This window comes from Trachypithecus francoisi, unplaced genomic scaffold (genome assembly GCF_009764315.1).
Source record: "Trachypithecus francoisi isolate TF-2019V2 unplaced genomic scaffold, Tfra_2.0 Contig01579, whole genome shotgun sequence".
Classification (NCBI taxonomy): Eukaryota; Metazoa; Chordata; class Mammalia; order Primates; family Cercopithecidae; genus Trachypithecus; species Trachypithecus francoisi.
In genome coordinates this window covers 1313812-1325932 of record NW_022681442.1, presented here as the reverse complement: position 1 = coordinate 1325932, position 12121 = coordinate 1313812, and the positions used below count along the sequence as shown (strand labels likewise).

The following is a 12121-nucleotide window of genomic DNA, read 5'->3' as shown; positions in this document are numbered from 1 at the left end:
TGGGGAATGATAACATTCAGGTCTTATTCCAAGTGCAATAGCAGTGACACAGTTCCATTCCTGTCATAAGTCAGTTACTCTGGCTGCTGGGTGGAGAATGGTTTGAAGGGGGAAGGGTGCAGAATAGAAGCAGGTACCCCAGTTAGCAGGCTACTAAGCCAGGTGAGAGATGAAATGATGTCATGGTCTGAGTGGGATTATATTTTGGAGGGGAGCCCAGAAAACCTGTTGATGGAGTAGATGTGAGAGTGAGAGAAATGGATTAATCAAGGTTGTCTCCTTTTTGATTTGAGGAACTGGATGGATTTTGTGAGATAGAGATGCCTTGGGGGAGGAGCAGGTTTAGTGAGAGGTGTTTGATAGAGCTCTGAGTGCAGATGTTGAGTGTATAGTCTGGAGGTGAGGGGAGAGGACTGGGCTAGGAAGAACTTGGGAGTTGTAATAGCAGCGTCATTTAGAGCCATAGGATCGGATGAGCCCACTCCAGGACAGTGAGTGTGGATAGGCATAGAAGAGGACTCAGAACCAAGGCTGGCACATGCTGGTGTTCAGAGGCTGCCAGAGATGACAGAAACGGACAGAGTCTGAGCAGTTCGGGAGGGCAGAGGAAACATGGAGAGCCAAGTGGAAGGTGTTGCAGGAAGGCAGGTGTGGTCACTGTTACTGAAGGATACTGAAGGGTCTGTGGAATGAGGAAAGGGCAGCAGCCATGAAGTGGAATGTGGTGTAGGGAGGCGCTTGGCTCCAGAGACACACTGCCTCCATCACTCAACAGGTTTGTAATTGTCCTAGTCCATTTGTGCTACTGTAATAGAATACCTTAGACTGAGCAATTTTTAAGCAGCAGATTTATTGTTCACAGTTCTAGAGGCTGGGAAATCCGAGATGAAAGCACCAGCAGATTCAGTGTCTGGCAAGGGCTTGCTCTCTGTTCCCAAAATGGCATCTTGTTGCTGTGTCCTCACTTGGCAGCAGGAGAATAAGGGCAAAAACGGACTAGCCAGCCTCAAACCATCTTATAATGGCACTGTTCCCATCCATGAGGGCAGAGCCCTCTTGGCCTAATCACCTCCCAAAGCTCCCCTCTTAATTGCTATCACCTTGGATGTTGATTTCCAGCATACGAATTTAGGAGGGACATATACATTCAAACCATGACAGTGATCTAGGCCAAGTTATTGAACCTCTTTAAGTTCCAGTTTCTTCTGTAAAATGGATGTTAAAGACAGTACCTGTTATTGTGAGGATTAAATGAGTCTATACATGAAGCACACTTAGAATAGTATCTGGCCCAGAATAAGTTGTAGCTATTTGCTGTTACTATCATAGTGGCCTCTGATGACCCCTGCTCAATAAAAGTAGAATAGAGAGAGGATTCCCCATCTCTGGATTTACCTGATGCCTCCCTTCCGCTTTCTTTCCTTCTCCATAGACACATAGCAGGTGGGACTGGTCCCAAGGTTTAGATTCTTGGTATAGGAAGCAAGTGGTTCCCACTTGAGGCATTTTGCCTGGATTCTGATTTGGAAATGTTCATGTTTGGTTGGTGCTGAAGTCGTGTATAAATCCTACTTTGACATGTAATCTTTCTTTTTGATTGTAGTAGTAGAAAAAATTAACCATGGTATAGTGAAAAAAGCACAGGTTTTATAGTCAAACAAACTTGGATTTGTTTCTCAGCTCTGCCATTTATTAGCCGTGTATCTTTGGGCAAGTTACCCAAGTTATCTCCTGTGTTAATTAGGGTTCTCTAGAGAAACAGAACTAATAGGATAGGTACAGATAGATATGAGGGGATTTAGGAGGCTGAGTAGTCTTGCCATCTGCCCTCCCTCTCTGGAGAACTAGGGAAGCTGGTGGCGTGGCTCAGTCCAAGTCTGAAGGCCTGAGAACCTGGGGGGCCAGTGATGCAAGTCTTGCAGTCTAACGGTTGGAGAACCTAGAGCTGTGATGTCCAAAGACAGGAGAAGGTGGATATCTCAGCTCCAGGAGGGAGGGATGGGGTAGGAGGGGTAGGGGATGGGGGTGTTCGGAGGAGAGGGAGGGAGAGAGAGAAAGAAGGAGAAAGACAGGATTTGCTTTTTTGCTTTTCCTCTGCATTTTTTTTTTCCTAGTTCTTTTCAGGCCTTCAACTTATTGGATGGTGTCCCTCCCCCCCACCATATTGCATGGGAATGGATCTTCCTTACTCAGTCTACTGATTCAAATGCCAGTCTCTTCCTAAAACAGCCTCACAGCCATGCTCAGCAGTAATGTTTTAACAGCTGTCTGGGTATCTCTTAACCCAGTCAAGTTGAAACCTTAAACCAACCATGGCACCTCCTCTTTAACCACTTATTAACCTGAGGTGATAACATGCTAAAATTTTGCACCTTTCAAAATTGTCTGTAGGCTAGGCTGTTTTATGTTAGGCCTTCTCATAGTTTATGGCACAGAGTAGGTCACCCATGAATGATGGCTATTTCTGATCATCTTTGAGCTCTTCTGAATGCAGATCCTTTAAAAATATTTATATATTTATTTTCTGTTTTCATTGTTAAAACTGTTACGTTAAATTCAACAAAGTATTTGTAACGAATTTTAGTGCTGCAAGAGTTTTAGGACTTCAGTCAGATGCCCTTGATGTTCTGGAGAACTCTTTTGCCTTAAATGATATTCCTGTTTCCTTCTTCTGAAGATTTGTCTGTTACCATTGCCTCTGAGTTATAAAGATCTCTTCTTTTGCGAGCTGATTGAGTGGAGGCAGTTGTGGTAGTTCTCAGCCTTCAGCAAGAATTGTAATTGTTACTCCACTGGAAACCAGCAGGAATGTAAGAATATAAGAAGAAATCAGATTTTTTTTTTTTTTTTTTTTCTGAGACGGAGTTTTGCTTAGTCGCCCCAGCTGGAGTGCAATAGTGCGATCTGGGCTCACTGCAACCTCTGCCTCCCGGGTTCAAGCGATTCTCCTGCCTCAGCATCCCAAGTAGCTGGGATTACAGGCACCCGCCATCATGGCTGGCTAAGAAATCAGATTTTAAAAGAAGATCGGAATTTGTTTTTATGAGTCAGGGTGCTACCTGTTTTGTTCTGGTTTAAGATCACATTACCTTATTTCTACTTAGTATTGCCCTGTTTTTAGATTTGTATTACTTTTTGATTAGAATTCAGTTGTACTAAAGGAAGGGCCATTTTCTGATCTTTGCACAATGCCCAGTGGGCACTCCATAGATGTTAGTTGAAAGACAGAAAATAATGAGCTGGAGGATGGTAATGTAGGCATGCCCTACTCGTCAACTTTTCTGGTCATCTTTGATCTAAGTGTGCTGTTGTGTATGTAAAAGAAAATAGCACAAACGTCTTTAAAACTTTTGAGAGTTTGTACTAAATCGCTGTCTCAGAATGCCTTATCTTTTTGTTCTTTTTTCAGATTATTAGACGTTGATATTATGGAATTTTCACATAAGTACATTTTAAAAATGGAAACAATTAAAAATATTGTCGCACAAGGGTTTTCTAAAAATTAAAAATTAAGGTAGTAAAAGAGCACCCGCGAATGTAGGAGATAGAAGATAAAAACCAAATACATATGACTTTGCTTCCCACTTTATCTGCAAACTTTATTTGGGTAGATATAACCTGATTGGGTAAGGCTCTAAATAAAAATAGTATTTCAAGCCCAGTGGAAATCTTTCCGTCTTGGAAAAATACAGTGTATATGATTTAAAAACTTTTAACAATCTAATTTATCAATAAATTTTATTTCCTACAGGTATAATGTGAATACAGATTTTTATTGGTTTCAAAAAGTTTATATTAAATTGACAGTCCTATGAGGGAAGGATATATCTTGGTATTTCTCAAAGTATATCATTTATAAAGACCTAAATAAATAGCTTACAGTAATTGTGCTCTAATTATTTAGAAATTCTGTTACTAAATAATGTTTTAAATTCATGCGTCAGATATCACATCCTGTCTTGTTGAGGGGCCTCAAGGAAATTATCAAACAATGCAGTCATCTTATTTAAAAGGCATTTACATTGTAAATAGACCGGAAGCAAGTAACCTAGCAAGATATCTGCCTAGTGTCCAGCAGCCTTGCAGGAGTTAAAAGCAAAATTTATCAGACATCAATAGTTTATTGAAAAAATAGTCCTTTTTGCTTCATAATTTGCAGAAGGCTGCAACTGTCAGTCATGATGTACTGCCTCTTGAAATTAGTCAATAGAGCAAACAGCAAGAATTGCTGTGGGCAGAAAATAAGCACTGTAATCATGACATAACTGGGGTCAGTGATTTATGGATTTCAATATAGTAGTAGCTGCATATGATTGAAAATTTACTAGGTCACTAGTGCACCAAAAATTTTATTCACAGCCTCCAGGCATCTTTTGAAATGTGCAACAAAATAAAAACCTCTGAACCTCTTTTGACACTGCAAACTCAGTGGATGACATGCCAGCCCAGTGAGTCTCATTTAAATGTAAATGTGTCATAAACTTTTGTACCATACTCTTTAAAAATGCCAACTACTTGAAGGAATAATGCATGTGAAACTGATTTACATATCGAAGTAGAGAAAAAGGACCTTGTAATAATCAAGTTTGAATTCTTTTATTTTAAAGTTGGAAGCTGAAGGTGTTCCTGAAGTATCTGAAAAATATGAAATTAGCTCTGTTCCCACTTTTCTGTTTTTTAAGGTAAGGATAAAGGTGGTACAAGAGATTATCCATTTGTAGGGTGCCATGGGGCTACCTATTTTGTGTCTTTACCCTCTCCCTAATCCCCGAATATTAGGTATTTTGCTGTTTCTGGCCTTCCACCTTTCTTCTGATAGTCTCATTTTGCACCCATGCTGAAAAAGAAGACCATGCCAGCTGCTTGCCAACATCTTACATGGACTGTGTAGGGCCAGCAGCCAGAATCAAGAGCTTCTTGATCAAAATTCAGATATGTGGCTGTGGAATGCCAGTGTTCCCTGAGTTGGTTAAATTGGTTGTTCAGAGCATGTGCCTGGACATAATGGAACCTCTGGCTGGTTCTGGTTTGATGAATGAGTCTTAGGAGGCAGGTGCACAACTGTGCTGGGCACCCATGGGTGTCATCGTAGTTCCCCAAATGCCTCATTTATACTTAATAATAGATTCATCCCAGCCAGTGTGGGGGCAGTCTTTTTTGTATTATGTTAGACTGACCTGATTTGACTTTGAGATGTGGCAGTGTTTTCTCTGTGTGTTTCCAAGAAAAGAAAAAAATTATTATGTATTTCTAAAATTGAGATGCAGTGCAGGCAGTTGGCAATGAGGGTTTCTTTTTTTACATATCCATTAATACTGTTGTCTCCTTTAAAAATTTGCTAGAACAATGTCATTATTATGGAATGCTGCACGTATTCTAAATAACTTTTTAAACTTTAGAATTCTCAGAAAATCGACCGATTAGATGGTGCACACGCCCCAGAGTTGACCAAAAAAGTTCAGCGACATGCGTCTAGTGGCTCCTTCCCACCCAGCGCTAATGAACATCTTAAAGAAGATCTCAACCTTCGCTTGAAGAAATTGACTCATGCTGCCCCCTGCATGCTATTTATGAAAGGAACTCCTCAAGAACCACGCTGTGGTAAGAAGCTGCCTTTAAGATAACATATACAAAATGGATGCTTTCCCAGAACAGGGTTTGGTTGAGATGGGCATCCTGTTTCCAAGTTATACTATACATCTTATACTTGTCTTCACATACCTTTAAAATCAGAAAGGTTATAACTCCCAATGACACTATAGAAGAATTAGTTTGCAGGCCAGGCGCAGTGGCTCACACCTGTAATCCCAGCACTTTGGGAGGCTGCGACGGGCGGATGACGAGGTCAGGAGATCGAGACCATCCTGGCTAACACGGTGAAACCCGTCTCTACTAAAAATACACACAAAAAAATTAGCCGGGCATGGTGGCAGGCACCTGTAGTCCCAGCTACACGGGAAACTGAGGCAGGAGAATGACGTGAACCCGGGGAGCGGAGCTTGCAGTGAGCCGAGACTGCCTCACTGCACTCCAGCCTGGGCGACAGAGTGAGACTCCGTCTCAAAAAAAAAAAAGAATTAGTTTGCATTATGGACTCAGAATGTTGGAACCAAAAGGAGTCTCGGAACTCATCTAATTCAGATTTTTGTTTTATACTTAAGTCCTCAGACTCAAAGATAGAGGTGACTTGCCCAAGATCACCTGGTAAGCAGAGTTAGGATTAGGTTCCGACTGCCGTATTGCTGTCTCTTTTGCCTGTTTAGCTGCTTTTGCTGTTAGCAGTTATTTTTTCTTTCTTGGAGTCTCCTGTTTTTCACCTAGTTCAGATTCAGCAATTTAAAAATTTGTGGAATATTTTAGTGTTTTTGTGTCCACCCTGTGTGCTTTTGTCTCCCCTGTGTCATCACTGTCTTAATGATTCTCTTCCCGCATTGCTGTCATTTCCAGTTTATAGCTGCTAGTAATGGAAAGATTTCGAAATCTTGGCCTGTAGTCACTCTTATTTTCTTATTTTTTATTTTTTTTTTTTTTTTATTTTTTATTTTTTTTTTTTGAGACGGAGTCTTGCTCTTTCGCCCGGGCTGGAGTGCAGTGCCGGATCTCAGCTCACTGCAAGCTCCGCCTCCCGGGTTTTACGCCATTCTCCTGCCTCAGCCTCCGGAGTAGCTGGGACTACAGGCGCCCGCCACCTCGCCCGGCTAGTTTTTTGTATTTTTAGTAGAGACGGGGTTTCACCCTGTTAGCCAGGATGGTCTCGATCTCCTGACCTCGTGATCCGCCCGTCTCGGCCTCCCAAAGTGCTGGGATTACAGGCTTGAGCCACCGCGCCCGGCCGTCACTCTTATTTTCTATACACATGGATGCTTATAATTTTGTCCTTAAGTAAGTTTTAGAGTTATTTGACCCCTCTGGTACTGGGTTTATGTTATTTTCTTTTTACTGTGCCTACTACAACATTAGTATGCTGCATAATTGAGCATTTAATGCCATTTGATGATGCTGTTGAGACTCTTAAGAGTATTTATATCAACTACACAGGAGGGACTTTATTTTGAGTATGCTCTTAATGTGATTACAGCATGTCCAGAGTGACTTTATAAAGATAGCCAAGCTTCTAGTGTGAATTTGATTCTAAATTCTTCCCTGTAGGGTTATTAAATTACATATTAGGTTATGATAATGTCTAGTTTTAAAACTAAAGTTTCATGATGAATTCTTATTTTTTCGAGATGGAGTTTTGCTCTTGTTGCCCAGCAATGGTGCGATCTCAGCGGGCCGCAACCTACATCTCCTAGGGGTCAAGCGATTCTCCTGTCTCAGCCTCCTGAGTAGCTGGGATTACAGGTGCCTGCCACCACGCCTGGCTAATTTTTTTGTATTTTTAGTAGAGACAGGGTTTGTCTGTGTTGGTCAGGCTGGTGTCGAACTCCTGACCTCAGGTGATCCGCCCGTCTCGGCCTCCCAAAGTGCTGAGATTACAGTCGTGAGCCACCTGTGAATTCTGTCTTAAAAGTATCTCTTAGTTCTGACTAAAAAATTTCACTGCCAGTATTTATGTGTCACATAATGCCTGCTGTTTATGTATTGCAAAGCTAACTTAGTCTGTACTAAACTAAAGGTAGCAACAGATAGTCTCTGTTGCGTTTGTTATTTTGTTAAAAACAGGGGTTGCAAATGGTTCACATTCACCTTCTTCCATGAAACATGAAAATCATTTCTTGTACTTTATGTGGTAGCCACTAAGTGAGAACTTACCACTTCAGTCGAATGGATCGTATTCAGTACCTTCATTCAGATCTCAGGTACAGTAGAACTGGCTATGAAATGTGGGTGAAGCACACCTACAGTGAAATCTCTACAGTATTCTCTCCTTTGGGGTTGAACAGCAGCAGTCTCAGTCTTTTCTGAATGATAAAACTAATGAAAAGGCAGGTGGCAACACTGAAGCTTGGGGAAGGGGTGCTCAGAGGAGAAGGGCGTCCTGGGAAGTGTGCTACACTGGATGTCATGCCAGGCGAGCCTCAGGGCCCACCCCTGCGGCCTTAGCAACTTTGGAGACAAGTCAGGTACCCTCCCTTATGCCTTTAATTCCTTCTGGTGCTGTTGGGAATAAGATTGGCTGTTGGAGCCAATCTTGGAGGGCCTTTTCAGTGCAGATATTGTATGATTATTCAAGTAAATTAGAAATTTAGAAATTATAATTTTTCTGCTTACCTTTTACTTTATTAAACTGAATTTAGAATATACTGCTAGCATTTTTATATTTATGTTAAACATATTATTTATATTTATATTATTATAATGGAGTGACATTTGGAAGACTGCACAAATAATAGAATAAAAAACTTTGAAATAGTTCAGGGCTGGGCGTGGTGGCTCACCCCTGTAATCCCAGCACTTCGACAGGCTGAGGTGGGCGGATCGTTTGAGATCAGGAGTTTGAGACCATCCTGGCCAACATGGTGAGACCCTGTCTCTACTAAAATACAGAAATTAGCTGTGCGTGGTGGCATGCTGTAATTCCAGCCACTTGGGAGGCTGAGGCAGAAGAAACGCTTGAACCTGGGAGGCAGAGGTTGCAATGAGCCGAGATCGAGCCACTGCACTCCAGTCTGGGTGACCGAGTGAAACTCCGTCTCAAAACAAAACAAGAGAACAAAACACATTTCAGAGCCGTCTGAAAACATGGTGTTATAGATATTTAATTAATACAAGACAATAAATATTTTGAGATACGTATGATTGAACGGTTACAGTTTCTTCTTTCAAAGTACTTGTTTTCTATGTAATTTTTATAACTACATTTTCAATGGGTTTTTCTGTTTCCTGATATTTTCTGTTACATGTCTTTCTGTCTTACATAGTAAATAGATCATTTAAGAATGTTGCTGTTCTTTAATAAAATACTTAGGATTAGCTGGAAAATATTTTTAAACTGTTTTCTTATGGGAACATAAGTCCCCTGGACCCTCTGCTGTTCCTTTCCGAGCCTGCTTACTGGAGCATTGTTTTTGCTCTTCTGCTGGCATTTTAGAGAAGGGTGTAGGTAAAGCCCCCTTTATAAAAGCGCTGGCCGTCTCATCTTGTGAGCACGCACGTGGCTGCCCTTTCCTTGTTTTGCACTAAATTAGCTTTGAAAGCGCTACCTCTGCTAACACCGCTGAACTCCACTGTGGAGTATAACCATGTCTGTTCAGTTGGTCCCCACCTTGCTTTCTGCTAATCAGAAAAACATGAATGAGTAACATTTAAATTTTATATGTAGAAAACCTTGAAAGCCATTTTTAGGGTTTCTGCTGGAGCCCCATTGGACTCAGCCCAGCTCCTGCATAGGTCATGTCTCCATCTTCTTATCCTTCACGTGGGCTCTGCCTGCAGAATTGTATGGTGTGTTATGAGCCTGACATGTAGATGGGGTCTCAGTTGAAAAGAATTGGATTGTCCTTATTCTGTGATCCTCATGAAGACAGGAAAATGCTTGTTTTAGGAAGAGTTTCCAGAAGCACTGAGATATATGTCATCTTAAACAGAATCTTAAATCCTTGAGCAGGTTAATTATTTGGGAATTCTTACAGCTATTTCAGTTAACAAAGCTTTTAGCAAAGCAAAAGGTTTTTGAGTCATAGTCAGATATTCCTCCTGCAGTGAGAGTCATTCAACTGGGCTCTTACTTTTAAATCAGTATCAGCCACAAAATCAGGTTTCAAAGATGTTTTTTAGGGTTTATTGTTAGGTAGTGATGAGATGCGGTGTTAGGCACCTATTCATGTCATGAGTAGAAATGACTGGGGGTGGAAATGGGGATTCTGTGGCAGTTAAACATTACTTTTCTACATTTAAATATTTTTATTGCTTGCATGCATTTTTCTTAAAAAAAGTGTGTAAATATTTTGTTACTAGAATAAAGCCTTCTTGCCATCTTATCCTTAAGCATAACATTTCTAGTCTGCCACTTTAACCCTTAAAAATGAAACACTACCAATCAATCTTTCTAGTCTGCATGTAATTGCCTAAAGCTAAAATAAAGCTTTTTCTCCGCCAGTTACAGTAAAAATGAGTTAATATATTGGCAACAGAATAACCATCAGCAATCAGCCGTTAGCTGTTTACTAATGAACTCCCAGATGAATAAAAAAATTTCAGAATCAGTGTTTTACTTCAGGCTGTACATGAACTTCACACTTCAGATGTAGGAAAAGCAACTTACATGCTATACAAATAAATACTAGTGCTTCATCTCAATAAACTGCAGAACTGGAAAATGTTTGGAGCTCACTTGTAGATCCATGTTTTAATAGTAAATATGATTTTGGGTGACATCAGTAAAGCCCATTCTTGCAATTAATCTTATATTGAATTTTATGGTTTGATTTTATTTAAAAATAATTGCTGATACTGCTAAGTCTTTTAGAAATTTTGAATCTGAAGAATAGGTTCCTTTCCAGTGAATTGTAACTGTGTTTGAGAAGAAGAATGAGGCGTGAAAGAGTAGGGCCCTACAAAGTATTGGGAACAATGGAGAAGAATTAGCTTATGGAAAGAAAAATACTTTTCTTTTCAGACTAGGCTAATAGGTTTATAAAAGACTGATATTCACACTCTTATTCTTCAGTTCTAATGTCATAATAAGATGATGTCAAAAAAGTACAGAATAAAAATGTGTCACAAAAGTATAATAAAATCATGGAACATAAAATTGTCACTATAGTGTAGTAAAAAAAATTACATTACATACTTTAGGGAGTGTAAATAGTTTTAAAAAAGAAACTGTCAAGTTATGACATGAGATGAGAAAGAATACCGTCAATCTATTGATGGTTCATATATAACAACAGAGAAGATAGTTTTAAAATTCAATGTACTGTGTGTATTTCAGACTACAGGAGAACACATGCCTTCTTGATTTTTAATTTATCCTACTTAGAGATAGTGAAGATTGAGAACTACCAAAGTGGGAACTCAGGAAGTAGTAAAATGGCGGTAGAAACGAAACAGCATTGAGTTTTTAGTATAGTCAAGTAGTTGTTAAAAATAACAATTGTAGAATTTTTTCCTCTGCCCAGAACTGATTCTTGTAGGTTCACAACAGGAAGGCTGGGAGGGACTGTCCAGAGCGTCAGGTCAGTCTCCTGATTACTAGGAAAGTGCTGAGCGGAGGCCACCCATGGCCTCATCATGTGTCACCTTGGTGGGTGGAGGGAGCAGGTGTCAGATTCAGATTTCTGGTTTTTTTTAAAGACAGGGTCTTGCTCTGTCACTCAAACTGGAGGCTGGAGTGCAGTGACAATCTCATAGCTTGCTCCAGCCTCAGATTTCTGGTCTCAAGTGATCCTCTTACCTCAGTCTCCCCAGTCTCTGGGATTACGGGTGTGCACCATCACCCTCAGGTCTGTGCTTTTTGGCTAGTGCTATTTCTTCTGTGACAAAAAATGTCCATAATATTGAAGAGTAACTTTAATAAATACACCACTTTTTTTTTTTTTTTTTTTTTTTTTAATACTCACAGTTGTGTCAAAAAGTTAAGTCATATCTGAGTGTGTGATATGGTTCAAGGTCAAATAAGGGGATCCAGGAATTTATTTTCTGTTTGTATACTATTCAGCCATGCTAATTAAATCACCAGCAAAATAAGGCAGGTGTCTATGTCCATTAGATGATATGTATGCTGAACTAATGTATTATCATGTGTATGTGTTTCGAGAGAGAGAAGCTAAGTGCTTTATTTTCTTTTTTTGTGTACAGGTTTCAGCAAGCAGATGGTGGAAATTCTTCACAAACATAATATTCAGTTTAGCAGTTTTGATATCTTCTCAGATGAAGAGGTTCGACAGGGACTCAAAGCCTATTCCAATTGGCCTACCTATCCTCAGCTCTACGTTTCTGGAGAGCTCATAGGAGGACTTGATATAATTAAGGTTAGAATTGAGAAGTCTGTGCTTTGTGAATAAATTCCATTTACAGCATACTTTTTAAAATGTGATAAATCTAAGATACAAATTTCTTATGAATCTATATTTACTAATAAGAACCTGCAATGAATACACAGTATTTCTGATTAGTTGATTGATCAATAAGCTGTGTTATGGTGTGATCAAGGAGATTTATGTTATAATAATTTTTT

At 39.9% G+C, this 12121-nt stretch overlaps 1 protein-coding gene across 2 annotated transcripts in view; it reads left to right on the top strand.

Moving 5' to 3' along the window:
- Positions 1-12121, top strand: part of GLRX3 (glutaredoxin 3) — a 44293-nt gene that overhangs the window by 18899 nt on the left and 13273 nt on the right. The window contains exons 3-6 of one of the 2 annotated variants that reach the window (XM_033178711.1): positions 4360-4448; positions 4608-4682; positions 5400-5601; positions 11743-11915. In XM_033178711.1, the coding sequence (XP_033034602.1) occupies positions 5562-5601; positions 11743-11915 (213 nt within the window). In that variant the 5' untranslated portion in view covers positions 4360-4448; positions 4608-4682; positions 5400-5561. The remainder of the gene's footprint in view (positions 1-4359; positions 4449-4607; positions 4683-5399; positions 5602-11742; positions 11916-12121) is intronic. The other variant, XM_033178700.1, reaches the window with a different exon arrangement.